Genomic DNA, 13,275 nt, shown 5'->3' on the forward strand with positions numbered 1-13,275 from the left:
CAACAGAAAGGATGAACGCCGTCAGATAGACCCCAAGAGACACGAGGACAGCAGATCCCACTTCTAGGATGGCGAAAATCACGAAAAAGGCTGATCAAGATTTATAGACTAACGAGACATAAAGAACACAGTTCATACATGAATGCCCTTGTTCCCATTTTTTTTCCCATACGCATTCAATTAACACAAGAAGCACATTTTAGACATGAACAATTACTCTAGTAGATTAATGTATTAATAATAATTGAGTCATTTCTCAATAATATGGCTTATCATTTTTGGACAGCGTGACAGATGAGGTTTGGGCTTCCCAGTAGGAAATAGTGTTTGTTTGATCCCCGACCACCCCCCACCACCCCAACAGCATCAGTGGAACTGTAAGCATCCTCAAGCAATATGCTACCCCCCTACCTGGCCGTTAATTACCCCTCTCCACATCCTCTGTAATTAGCGCTGGATAATAGACTTTCGCAAATGACTCCATAGTAATGTGATAATGGCAGCTTGTCGCGCTGGGTTGATGACTTGTTTATAGTCATTATCCGCATGTGTCACAGAACACATGTCAAACACACGACAATGACCCGCTACCGCGAAAGATGATTACTAGGGCCGCGAGCTACGGCGGCGCACTACTGAATGGGACCATGCTGCGGCAGGCGCCCATGTTGTGAAACCCAACGTAGCTGAAGAGATGGAGACTGAAAGACGACGAGATACGAACACACACACGTAAACACGCAACACTGAAAACAGATCAAAAGCCCCCGCGATAACACCTCAATGATCACCTAATTAACTCATAAATCAGTGATATCGGAGCTTTATGCTTTTTCAGTAACACCGCCTAGACGGGTTCTCTGATTATTTTTTGTGTACCTTATTCTTAAAATTCTCACATAAACAACCTTTTGCTTTGAACGGATTTGACTAAATAGCACAATTAACTGCCTCAAGTTCGCAATATGGGTTATTTTCTTCCCAGAAGGACAAAGAGTCTAGTGTTGCTTATTAACAAGATGTTGCAGAAAGCTGCCAATTTCTGTTTCCGTGTAAAAGGCTGGGAGCATTAACTGCTAAAGGCCGCCAACAAGGGCCAATCTCACAGTTTGTAATTACAGTCATTATCTGTTCAGAAACACCGTGGGCTGAGGAATCAGAGCTCCCCTCGAAAACACGACAGCACAACCCCAGACGAACCACTTGCTCAAGGCCGGACAACATTCCGGTTTGGAAGAAAAGACACGCACATTGCATCACTCTCAATAGACCTGAGAACAACACACAATATAGACAGGCCGTTGTATGGAGTCCCAACTGTGGTTGCATTGTCCACTAGCTTAGAATCAGCAAGTGCTTCCGTAAGTGCCTTCCCCTTTTTCCAAGGATGATTTCCCAAACGGTTCAGTGAAACCAATCATCTGCCAGCATCAGTGAAACCAACCCCCCCCCCCCCAACGGTATTTAATGTCGGTGGACAGGGGTAAACTTTGTTTGGAGAAAATGGGCTCCTAGTTTAATTTCTAGCTGAAAGGCACTGGGTTCGATTCCCGATGGACCACACACACGCACCAACCTGTATGCCGGCCCAAACCGCGACCTGTTCCTTTCAGAACTGAAATCACCGGATAAAAGAGTCTGCAAAATAACGATAGCTGTATACAGTCACAGTAAATCAGGAAATCTCGACAGAAATATAGCGTGCCAGCTCTAACTGCACAACTATTTTAAGCAATCCTTCTCCCTCGTTCGTTGTTCTCCTCGCGGACATGAGGGCGTCTCCCCCCCCCCCAGTGCCGAGTTCTGCTGCTCATGTCTGTCCCCCCCTCCTCCCCCATCCATCACTCACTAACCGCCAGGGATCCATTTTCTTATCTGCCTTTCTCTCCTCGCCCCCCATCTCTGCCCCCACCCCGTCCCTGTCCAGCGCCCCACTCTACTCTACTCCACTCCACTCCCCCCCCCCGCCCCCCCCCCCCCAACGGCTCAATCCCCGCAGCGTTCTAACCTCCAGGAGCCCCCCCCCCCACACACACACCGAGCAGCTCCGGATTGGCTCTCTCTGAGCCGCGTGTCGGGTGCCTCTTCGGGCCAGGCCAGGGCGTCACTCCGACGGCAGAATCACCACGGATGCCCTTTGGAAAAGAGCCCCTATAGAGCCCCCTAAAGGGAGGTCGTGATAACGCCAAGTGAGGCAATAATAATAATAAAAATAATATTAATAACCCCGCAGCCACGCAACGACATCCTTCTTATTAGGGTTGGGGGGGCCGTCAAATGAAAATGAATGCACGCCTCTCCTTTATGTCGATAAAACGCAAAGTTCATAAAAACCAAAGACCATAAAAAGAGTCTCACACCTTTTACTAGCCTTCCCTCCGGGGCGGACGACACCGTGTCGGAGTTGGCTCCGAGGCCAGCGGGCGGGGCCTTGCCAGCTAGCCTCCGCGGCGCGCTAACCGACGAGAGGAGCTGCTAATTGGCTATCGGTGTACACGGGGCCGCATCACGCTGTGGCCCTCCCACCGGCGGCCCGGTCGAACGCACGGACCTGAGCGTTAATGAGCGTGCCTGTGAGTGAGACGGGGGCTGCGGGTGTGGACGCCGTCATTGCTCTCATTTGGGTCTGAGCGCGTGCGGTGGCGTGCGGCGGCGGCGGCCCAGAGCAGCTGCACGGCCTTTAGCCCCGGTGCTGTCTGATCCACTGTGGCAGACACTGATGTAGCCTGTCAGGATGATCACTTAGTGTTTAATTAAGGTGGTAATCACACTCAGAGGGGACGAGAGAGAGAGAGAGAGAGAGAGAGAGAGAGAGAGAGAGAGAGAGAAAGAGAGAGAGAAAGAGAAAGAGAGAACAGGGGAGAGACCACGAGAGACCACAAGAAAGAGCAGAGAGGGCACGAGAGAGAGAACGAGAGAGAGAGAGAGTGAGCAAGAACGAGAGCGAGCGAGATGTGTTTGGTGAGGCCATGAGAGAAAGAGACGGTGGAAAGGGAGAGAGAGAGAGAGGAGGCAGAGGGGGAACGAGTGTGTGGCGAATGGAGCATATCACACACAGCTATTATTACACACACACACACACACATTTCTCCATCTCCGTGAACCGACTTTATTTATCCAACACAATCGGTTTCCTGTTTCCTCTGTGATGATGGCACATGAACGTCGCGGCAGACACTGCATTATGAAGCGTGAGTGAAACAGAAACGAGCTTGTGTTTGGGGTCGTTACACAGAGACGATGTAATAAACATATCTCAGACAATATAGGCGCCGCGCAGCACGCTGCAAGCCGCTGCTAATGGGCAAACCGACTTTCCATCGGCTATTGGGGCGAACGCCACTCTGAGTATCTGACTGAAGCCCCACGATCCCACTAGAGATGTTCCCATACCAGTTCTTCCTTCCCGATGCCAATTCCGATCCCTGAACTTGAGTATGGGCCGATGCTGAGTATATACAGATACAGCATCTAGCATTGTAACTACTAACAGCACTTGTTCTCATTGAAGGGTTCTCCAACGATGACAGCAACGTATAGTCGGTTCACTTGCTGATATTCTTTGCCTGTGTAGTAAGTGAGCTAGTATCAGATCGGCGCATAGACTCGCCCATAATCCATACAGCATTTTAGGCAGTATCGGAGGGATTTCCAATAATGGTATCGGTCTCGGAACAACTCCAAATCACACCATGATCCTCATGTGTGGTCGGCTCTCCAGCATGTTGGAGTCGCCCTCTGCCTCCGCCTCATCAGTCCCATCCCGAAGACACCCCCCCCCCCCCCACCGACTGTCCCAGATACCGCCCTTGGATCTTCAGCCCAGTGTCACTCAAAGTTCACTGAGAACACTGAGGCTTTTTTTCCAGAGATGACATGCTAATGTGGTGCCAAGAGACCCTTTGTGGGTGTGAGTGAGAGATATGTCTGTCGGTCATGGTGGTGGTGATGAAGGTGTTGATGATGAAGGTGGCGAGGTTGGTGGTGCTGATAGGGGTGGTGGTCGTGGTGGTGTGGGGGGAAATCCATGTGTATGCAACATCACCCAAGCGCTGGAGATACGAGAGGTGCAGCCAGAGAGAGAGAGATGCAGCAAGAGAGAGAGATGCAGAGAGAGAGAGAGAGAGAGAGAGAGAGAGAGAGAGAGAGAGAGAGAGAGAGAGAGAGAGAGAGAGAGAGAGAGAGAGAGAGAGAGAGAGAGAGAGAGAGAGAGACAGAGCAGGAGCGAGAGAGGAGCAGAGAGAGAGGGAGCAACACGGGGGAGAGGTTCAAGAGGGGGCACGTCGGAAGACTCACCGGGGGGGGAGGGGTGGGTGAGAGGGAGGATGGAGGGGGGGCTGTAGGGAGGAGGTGTGGGGAACGGGCGGAGGACAAAGAGGATGATGATGCCTTCCAGAAGACGTTCTGTCGGCCAGATTATCTTTGATGGCAGCGCGGGGCAGGACGTGAGGGAAGACGCGCCAGACAGCTGTCCAGTGGGAACCAGTACGGCTAGGGAGGAAGTTCTTCCTGTGTGGAGCACAGGAAGAACTGGACCAGAGAGCTGCGAGTGCCGGCTTTGTAGTTCCTTCCACGAGATGAAAACGAGTCAGTGGAAGGTACAAAACCTCTGGTTAGTGTGGAAGGTACTGGAAAGAAGTAAGGACAATGCAGCGCTGCTCAAGTACCAGATATCACACTAGATGTATATACCTGAAAGGGTTGAGGATAAAGCTACTCTGAAAGGGAGTACTCGTCTGAACTCGTCGGCCTCGCCCCACTCTGTCGGTACCAGACAAACCGCCGTGCTGATTGAGTCGGTTCCCGTTACGAACAGTACAGCCTTGGAAAAACTCCAAGAAGGGGAGATCGGAACCGTATACAATTCAGTACAAGTGTACCTGGCCATCAGACAGCTCGGTCTCAATAAATTAAATGTTTTCAATGAGGATCAAATCTGTCGGGATCGGGGACGCTAAAGGGCTTCTTGGTTTCACAGGGAATCGCAGGGATTTCCTCCAAAAACTGAGACCGTCTCAAACATCGTATATGTTCATCGAATCACATTTGATCTCAGGCCATGCGAGCGCAGTTTGCAAACCCAGGGCGAAAATAAAGCTCTGAGCGAAAAAGTAAATAAATGATCAGAAGGGAGCATTAGCCATGGTTAACGTCAAAGCAGCCCCAGATTCTCTCTCCACACCTCAGCTGAGGAGCTGGCGGATGAGAGAGGCCGCGGAGTACCATCGCCGTTCGTGTCACTGCTCCATTCACACAATACATCAGAGCGCTGATAGCCTGGCCTGGTGTGTACAACTCTGTCGTGTTTAACAAGCAAACAGCGATACTGAGAATCTCATTGGCAGCGTCTTCAGTCCTTCTCTGAGCACAGGCGTGTACTAAAGTTGTAGGCCTCTGCTACTCTGGGTAACAACACAAAGTTAGAGGTAACCAAACAGCATTGATTGAGAAATTGATTAGGTAATATTGTTGCGTTTCCAAAATGTAGTCTCCTCCTCTCGCCAACTAGTGATAGTATAATATTCATCTTTAACTCATACATTTGCCAAGTGTCCTCTTCACAATTTCACAGATGGACTTTGGCAAATGAAGATGATGAGAGTGCACAACAAGTTTGTTTAAAGTGCAGGCTAGACACTACCTTGAGGTAGCAAGCAATCATTCTCGCCTCGGGTGTGAGCTAGAAATAATTGGCCACGGAAACAAGGCATCATGAATGTGAGGCGTTGTAGCGTACAACAAAGGGCACTTCTTTAGGTGGTGGGATTCAGCCGTGCATACTAATACTGTGATACTACCATCACTCTGACGGTGCGCAAGTGTCTAGCATGACAAGCAAAAGAAGCATGTTATGCAATTGATAATCCCAAAAAAGAACTTGGCGACTGGACTGTTAGTTGGTCTCTCAATTACCAGACATAATAACTCATAATTAATAACTGAAAGTAATAACAGAGCAGCTGAATCGCCAAGAGCATTTTGTCCCAAGTGACTTATAATAAGTACATTTGTCAGAAGGAAGAGAAACAATATATTGCTGTCGGTACAGGAAGTGCCAAGCACTGACAATCGTTAGGTTAACCCATTCCCAATAAACAACAAAGATAGCGAGGATAAGAGCCATGCAACGGAACGCAACATGCAATCGGTAACGATCCAACGGTTAACATCAACAAGCCATGAGTAGACACGGCTTTGCATCAGAGCAGCTTAAAGTCAACAGCCTTTGCAGGAACCTTTGGTTTAATCTTCACATCGTCTCGACGGAGAGATCGCGCGGAGCCCCTCCTGGGCACCAAGTGTTGAGCTCCACCATGACACATGAAATGACATCACGCCGACCGCAGCCAGCCTTTACGCGGAGGCACATACGTGTACACACGGGCAAAACACGCCGTCGCCGACCCTCGAGCGAAACCCAGGCACTGCTGCACTCACGGTTTTGAAGTCCCGGGGGCCGCACTCCTGTCCCTGGTAGCGGCAGTACAGCATCATCTCCTTGAGGTCGTGGCCCACCCGCTCCGAGAACTCCTTCATGCTGAAGGTCTTGGGCCGGTACGCCGTGAAGTTGGCCCTCTCCTGGAGGAAGGCCAGCACCTCGGGCTCCGCCAGCTGGGGCTGGGGGATGTCCAGGTGCACGTCGAGCAGGGCCAGCAGCTCCCCGGCGTGGTACAGGTCGTTGCGCGTCAGCCGGGTGAAGCGGTAGGCGTTGAGGTTGCACACGGTGACGGCGGGGAACACCAGGCTGCCCGACACCACCGCGTCCACGCTGGTGACGTGCGGGTACGAGAGGAAGTAGGCCAGCCTCTCGGCGCTCTCCAGCGCCAGCAGCCCCAGGCAGGCCAGCAGGGCGGCGCCCCAGAGCAGCCGCCGGGCCCCGGGCCGGCCGTAGGGGAAGAGGAAGCGCAGGCCGTGCAGCGTGCTGCTGTGGGCGAAGGCCTGCCAGGAGGTGGGCTGCAGGCTGGAGCTCTCGCCGCTGCCCTCGCTGCCGCAGCTCTCCTTCAGGTCCATGGTGGGAGCCCGGTCCCCTCGGGGAGGGACGGCCCCAGCGTACTCTCTCACCTGGGGGGACACGGCAGGGAAGAGGTGGTTAGCGTCCCCCACGACGTGACAGCAGGGGGGGGGACGGGACACACAGAGCTCCGGGGGAGGGCGGAGAGTCGGACGCGAGGGGGAAGTTGAAACAGAAAGTTGCGAGACACAGAGAGAGAGAGAGGGAGAGGGCGAGAGAGAGAGAGAGAGAGAGGGCGAGAGGGCGAGAGAGAGAGAGAGAGAGAGAGGGCGAGAGAGAGAGAGGGCGAGAGAGAGAGACGCCCACCACGGAGTGTTACCCGAAACCACCGGCGGTTGGGAAACAGACAACAAACAACAACAACAACAGCCAAATCCGTTCTTCCCAGGCGGCTCCGAAACACGCTGGAAAAGACTCCCATCCTCAGTCACTACACAGGAAACGGAGAGAGGAGCAGAAAGTGTGCGCTGGCTTTCCCCAAGCCTCACTCTCATCTCAATCCTTGAGCAGTTACTGTGAATGCCAGCATGCCCGTGGCTCTGTGACACACACACACACACACACACACACTTCCACCCTCCCGTCCCCTGTTGATTTCGCTGGCAGTTCGTTTTTTGGCTGCAAAAGATTTAAATAAAAACACATCTCCACCAAGGTTAAATGAGCTGTGGCGCGAAGAGCCAGCGAGCGGTTTGTAAAGCTGTCACCCAAATCAGAGACGCATCTGTCCAGAGACCCCCAACTTCAGAGTCAAAATACACATCGCTAACCGCTGCACAATCACACACACACAGCTACACAATGACACACACACACCATCGTTGCCCAATTAACAAGCACAAGTACCTCTGGTTCAGCTTAAGAAGAGGACATCCAACCGGTGCCTAAGCGCAAGGCTGACAGCGTGCGTGCGTGCGTGCCCGTGTGTGTGTGTGTGCGCAAAAGTCAGGAAACGAGAGAGCAAGAGAGAGAGAGAGAGAGCGAGAGTCAGACAGAGCGAGGATGGAGAGAAGGAGTGAGGGAGGGGATACAAGAGAGAGGGGAACGAGAGAGCGAGAGTGAGAGAGAGAGAGAGAGACGTTGGCGTTCAGCGCCAGGCTGTCCTCGCACGCCGTTTCACAGCTCCTCCCGTGTGTCGTCCCCGGTCAGAAGAACCATCTGCCTTCCCCCGTCCCTCTTCCCAGCGTGTCTGTGGCAGCCGCGGAACAACAGCAGGACGCGCAGAGACGGCGCGCTCTCCGGCTGACGGAGAGGGAGAGGGTTACAGGGAGAGAGAGAGCGAGAGCGAGGGGGCAGAGCGGGAGGGAGGGGGAGAGAGGGAGCGCGTGTGTGTGAGAGAGAGTGAGAGAGGGACCAGTGGGCGGACCGGGCTAAACAACACACTCCTCTCCTGTTCCGCTCCCAAGCCACTGAAGCGGGTTCTGTGCGCGCTGAACATCTCGGAGACCCCCCCCTGTGCACGCGCGCGCTGTGGCTCCCCCCCAACGAGGGAGGGAGGGAGGGGGGAGGTTAGCGGGGGAGATAAGACGGCAGGGGTTAAACAGGGAGAAGGGGTGGGAGGGGAGGGGAGGGAGGAGGGTCACGTTCCAGAAGAAGGACGTAACGGCTGACAGCGGTTTGGTGAGAGAGAGAGAGAGAGAGAGAGAGAGAGAGAGAGAGAGAGAGAATCACATGGTCTCCCGGTTAGCCGTGATGCTAGCCGCGGCTCAGCGTGCGGGGAACAGGCAGCACTGCGATGTCAGGCCGAGCACATGAACACACTGATGCGTGAGGCTCCGAGCAGTGTGTGTGTGTGTGTGTGTGTGTGTGTGAGAGAGCCTCTAGCCATGTGCACACTATAATCAAACAGCGCGAGCAGCAGAAGCGTGCCATTCAAAGACATCCTTTCCATTAGTCAGCAGCGCTCTGTTTACAGGGCGCGGGACTGACTGTCACCAAAACGGTGCGTCTGCGACTTTTTATTATGTGTGAAATTGATTTTGTAGGTCGCATCGGTGGCAGTAAACAAATAAAAGAGAAACACTCACACACACTTTCAGTTTTTAGTACGGTGTGAGAAAGAGGTATTGAACCCCCAACTCACATGCGGGACGGGACGCAACCAAGGAGTCAGTTGGTCAAAAAGCAGGAGTCGGCTCAGAGAGTTGAAGGTTGCAAAAACGGTGCCGGTTTATTTACAGTGCCCAAAAAGTATAAAAAGATGACACAAAAGAATACAGCCTCTCGGCAAGCTGTTGCATGTCAAATGCCCGACCTTTTTCCCCTCCCATGTCTCCCCATTAAATAGGCCTACCAATCAGGGCTGATTGGGAGAAACCACTGGGATAGGTGACACATCAATATCACATGATCACTCAAACACCACAAAACAATAGCCCCAACACTATATGTTCATCAAACGATGCATACCAATATATACACATACAACACAGCCTTTGATAAATAAATCACACCAACCATAACGACACTCAAAGTACAAACGCTACCTCACCACCCCCGCCATTAGCAAACCAAATGAACTGTCCCGGAACAGAAAATAAAGCCCTGGTTCCCATGCGGCACACGTTCCCCATGGACCAGTTTGCCGGACGGACAGGAAGAAGGGTAGTTGACAAACACATGCATGTGTGAATTATCTAGCATGTTTGTAAATAAATGGAGTGTATTAAACTGTGGTGCGTGGTTGTTTGTAGTGTGGTGCTAGGTGTGCATGCAAAAGGTAAATGGCTAAATGGTAGCATCTGGGGAAATGCGACCCTCGCTTTTCACATACGGCTTGCAGACAACGGTACATGACGCTGGTGCCCTATGTTACCATGCAGGAGAGCTCCTCAAGTGTGTTAGGAGACGGCAGGTGCACATTGATTACTCAATGGGCAACAGGTGTTCAGCCTCACTCAGAGTCAGCCCCAAGGTCCAATCAGTCGACTAGGAACAGGAGAGGCTCAGCTTAAACCAACCACGGCACAGCACACACACACACCAGACATCCCCCCCCCCCCCCCCCCCACATGTGTTGGTTAAAACACATGTTCTATTGGAATATAGATTAAAAAAATACAATATTGCGAAAGTGCTGTGTTGAGGAACTCTGGCTTTCTGATCCACTTCTGGTACGACAAAAAAAGAGTTCTAAATTTGTGGAAAACAGAAGAGGTTTGTGCCACCACTAGAAAATGTTATTCATGGGCCCTTGTTTGATAACAAGGATGTATCGCGGGATACGCTAACTAGTAATGCATGTGAGAGGTGATTAAGTGGGCAAAAGAAGGAGGGCCCGCTAGGAAAAGGTTCAAAGGCGGGGGGGGGGGGGGAAGGGAGTGGAAACGCTGTGATGTGCAGGAAATTAGATTGAAATGAGATTGGAAAGATCTGTTTTTAAACCGAGCAAGGCTGCCTGAAACCTGGATGGACAGAGCAGTTTTATTTTTCTACTTGTCGAGTTCACTTACAGCTCTTAATGGAAAATTATACATACATATTTAATAGCTAATGATTTGGTTGGGATGTGACTGTTTAGAACTGGCCATATAGACAAGCACAACATCATGTTTTGCAATTGAGTTAGACTCCAGAAATAGCGTAAGTAAAAAACCTGTGTTTTCTATTAGCGCTGCTTATTAATATTAATCACATACTTAATCTAGGATGGTGCAACCCTACTGTAGTGCAATAGTGTTTAATATTAAACGCTACATCCATCACGTAGAAAGCTAATGTAATAATACATGCATAATACATGTGTGTAATAAGACCCAGACAATATAACAATTAAAAACTATTAATAACATAATATAACTTCAGGCCAGCTTGTCTATTCTCATGTGCAACTTGAAAGAGGAAGATAACAAACTCATTTATGAACCCCCCCCACACACACATACATTTTTATGTACGTAATTGTTGCCTTTTTTCGTTACACCCTTGAATGCGGTAATTATTGTTCAACCACATATGAAACATATTCGGCGCTCCAAACCCTGCACCACCTCCTCCGTCACGCCATCATCTGGCCTCCTGGCGCTCCCAGAACATGAAGCGCCAGCTCCACACGGCCACTCATGTCCCCCATGCTGCTGATTCAGGTCAGAGCTCGACGCTCTGTATGTAGGTCAACCTCCTGGCCCGGGTCCCAGCAGGAAGTACCTCACCCTGCCCAGACTGTAGACAGAAATACAGATGCCACAGTGGCCTTTGGATCGCACGTCAACGACGCCGCCATCTTTGGGAGGTCAATCCGGCCAGAGAGCGAATACAAGTAAACAAGGGAGCTGGCTAGTACCTGGTTCCTTTCCGGCTGAGACCCTAATTACTTGATTCTCCTGTTAAGCCTGATCACATTTATTGCAGTTTGACTTACCCCGTGGATTTGATGGAGGGCTATGTGTGCAGAACGGATACACAAGATCTTTTGTCGTTCCGTTAATAACATCATCCAGTTGAGACCTCACAGCAGGGTGGAGGACCCAATCCATGAACTCCTGGAAGGCAAGAGAAATTGGACCTGAGCTCGAGTAAGGTGGTAATGAAGTTGGATCTTCCATTATTTTCGAGGAAGATGTCAATTATCCAAATTAGCATCGGGAGAGCATTCTGATCTTGCAATCTCAAATTCTGTTTCTCTCTCTGCAGATCAATCTGGCCCAGAGCGAGCCCTGTTGAAAGCCTTTTACAAAGTGATGGAACAATCAGCAGTAGGGGAAGCGAATTTAGTCGATCAAGCAAACAAGCAACAGAACAAGGTTCAAATATGAACACAGATGAGTACGGAGAATGTTTTTAGCTTTACTTACAATCATAAGTAGTTAAACCCGTGTAAGGTGCTGCACCTCATCAAACATTAAACCTCTATAGTGTCACACAGACAGCACTTCTAGACATGTTGCTGTTCACTGGAATGAATATTCACTTCATCACACCTCAACTCCATCGCTGGCAGTATGATGTTAGTGTACAAAATTGTGTAAGTGCGTTTTGAGTTTGATAGTTGTGGTGTTTTAATACGTTTGACACGTGACTTGTATCACATTTATTATATATTTACTATAAATGTCTTCTTTATATATTCAGAAGGCCACCCATGTATCAAGCTTTGGTGAAACAGTCGGTGCTACTACAAAAAAGCGTTTGTCCCCTGGGCGTCTCATGAAGATGTAGCATGTGGAAAATGATACACTATGTAGGACATTTTGGCAATTAATTATCTGTATGAAACGGCAGGCAATTTTTCCTTAGTACACCTGCACTTATTGTATCACACACACACACACACACACACACACACACACACACACACACACACACACACACACACACACACACACACACACACACACACACACACACACACACACACACACACACACACACGATTACTAGGTCATTTGTTCTAATATCCTACAACTACAACTGTCCAGAAAATGCACTTTAGAAAGGTTAGCATAAGCATAAAGTTAGCATCGCTTATTCGCGTCGTGTGTGACTTTAAATATACCTAAAAATATACCAAAGTGGCATTGCTTTACTTTTTGAGTCAGCAAACTTATCGGTCGTGTACTTACATCCGTTGTGTTGTGGCATCCCTGTAGAGAGAGTCTAAACGCGGTTATTCAGTCGACGCGGAGCCGGTTGAACTTTTGAGTTCAACTCCCAGCAGCATCAGCACGCGGCCAGGTGTTACGTCACCAGGTGCTACGCCACGGGTCGCCTCCTGCAGAAGATGGTGACATGCAGCTGGAACAAACATCACAAAGTGACCGGTTCAACTACTTCCCTATTAGAAAGTAATGATGCTCTCCCGACTAGAAGGGGAGCTGTAGTTAATACTATGCATGAACGGGGCAACACAAACCACAAATAAAACAAGTTTTCTTTATGGCTAGTGTTGCCCTCTACATGCAACTCAAGATTTATCTGAGTTTCCGCTAATAACCGCATTTAACATTTAAATACCAAAACAAATGGTTGTAGTATGTTGCCTACATCCTAGCTAACTCCCTCCCTCTGGTGCACGTACGCTCACGCACGCGGACTCTCCCAAATGTAGATGTTAATGTATATATTAATTAAGCCTATTAGTCTATTCCACTTTAATGGTAATGGTGAGTGCGTCGTGGATTAGTGGTCTCAATGGATGGACATGCCTAATGGGTGCTAATTGCACTGCCTCATTTCTGACAGCAGCTGTGTATTAAAGGCTTTGCGGGTTACTACTATTAGGCATATGACATAGGGTGAACTGTTATATGAACTGTGCAATGTTC

The 13,275-nt window shown here is 50.0% G+C and overlaps 2 protein-coding genes across 2 annotated transcripts in view; both read right to left on the reverse strand.

Moving 5' to 3' along the window:
• Positions 1–12,950, reverse strand: part of asic2 (acid-sensing (proton-gated) ion channel 2) — a 259,822-nt gene extending 246,872 nt beyond the window's left edge. Inside the window, exons 1-3 of the mRNA XM_060068249.1 lie at positions 12,574–12,950; positions 11,373–11,493; positions 6,439–7,062 (exon numbers count right to left, since the gene is read on the reverse strand). Of these exons, the coding sequence (XP_059924232.1) occupies positions 6,439–7,062; positions 11,373–11,447 (699 nt within the window). The 5' untranslated portion in view covers positions 11,448–11,493; positions 12,574–12,950. The remainder of the gene's footprint in view (positions 1–6,438; positions 7,063–11,372; positions 11,494–12,573) is intronic.
• ubtf (upstream binding transcription factor) overlaps positions 1–13,275 on the reverse strand; it is a 302,966-nt gene that overhangs the window by 249,812 nt on the left and 39,879 nt on the right. The gene's annotated exons all lie outside the window — the stretch shown is intronic.

This window comes from Gadus macrocephalus, chromosome 2 (genome assembly GCF_031168955.1).
Source record: "Gadus macrocephalus chromosome 2, ASM3116895v1".
Lineage (NCBI taxonomy): Eukaryota > Metazoa > Chordata > Actinopteri > Gadiformes > Gadidae > Gadus > Gadus macrocephalus.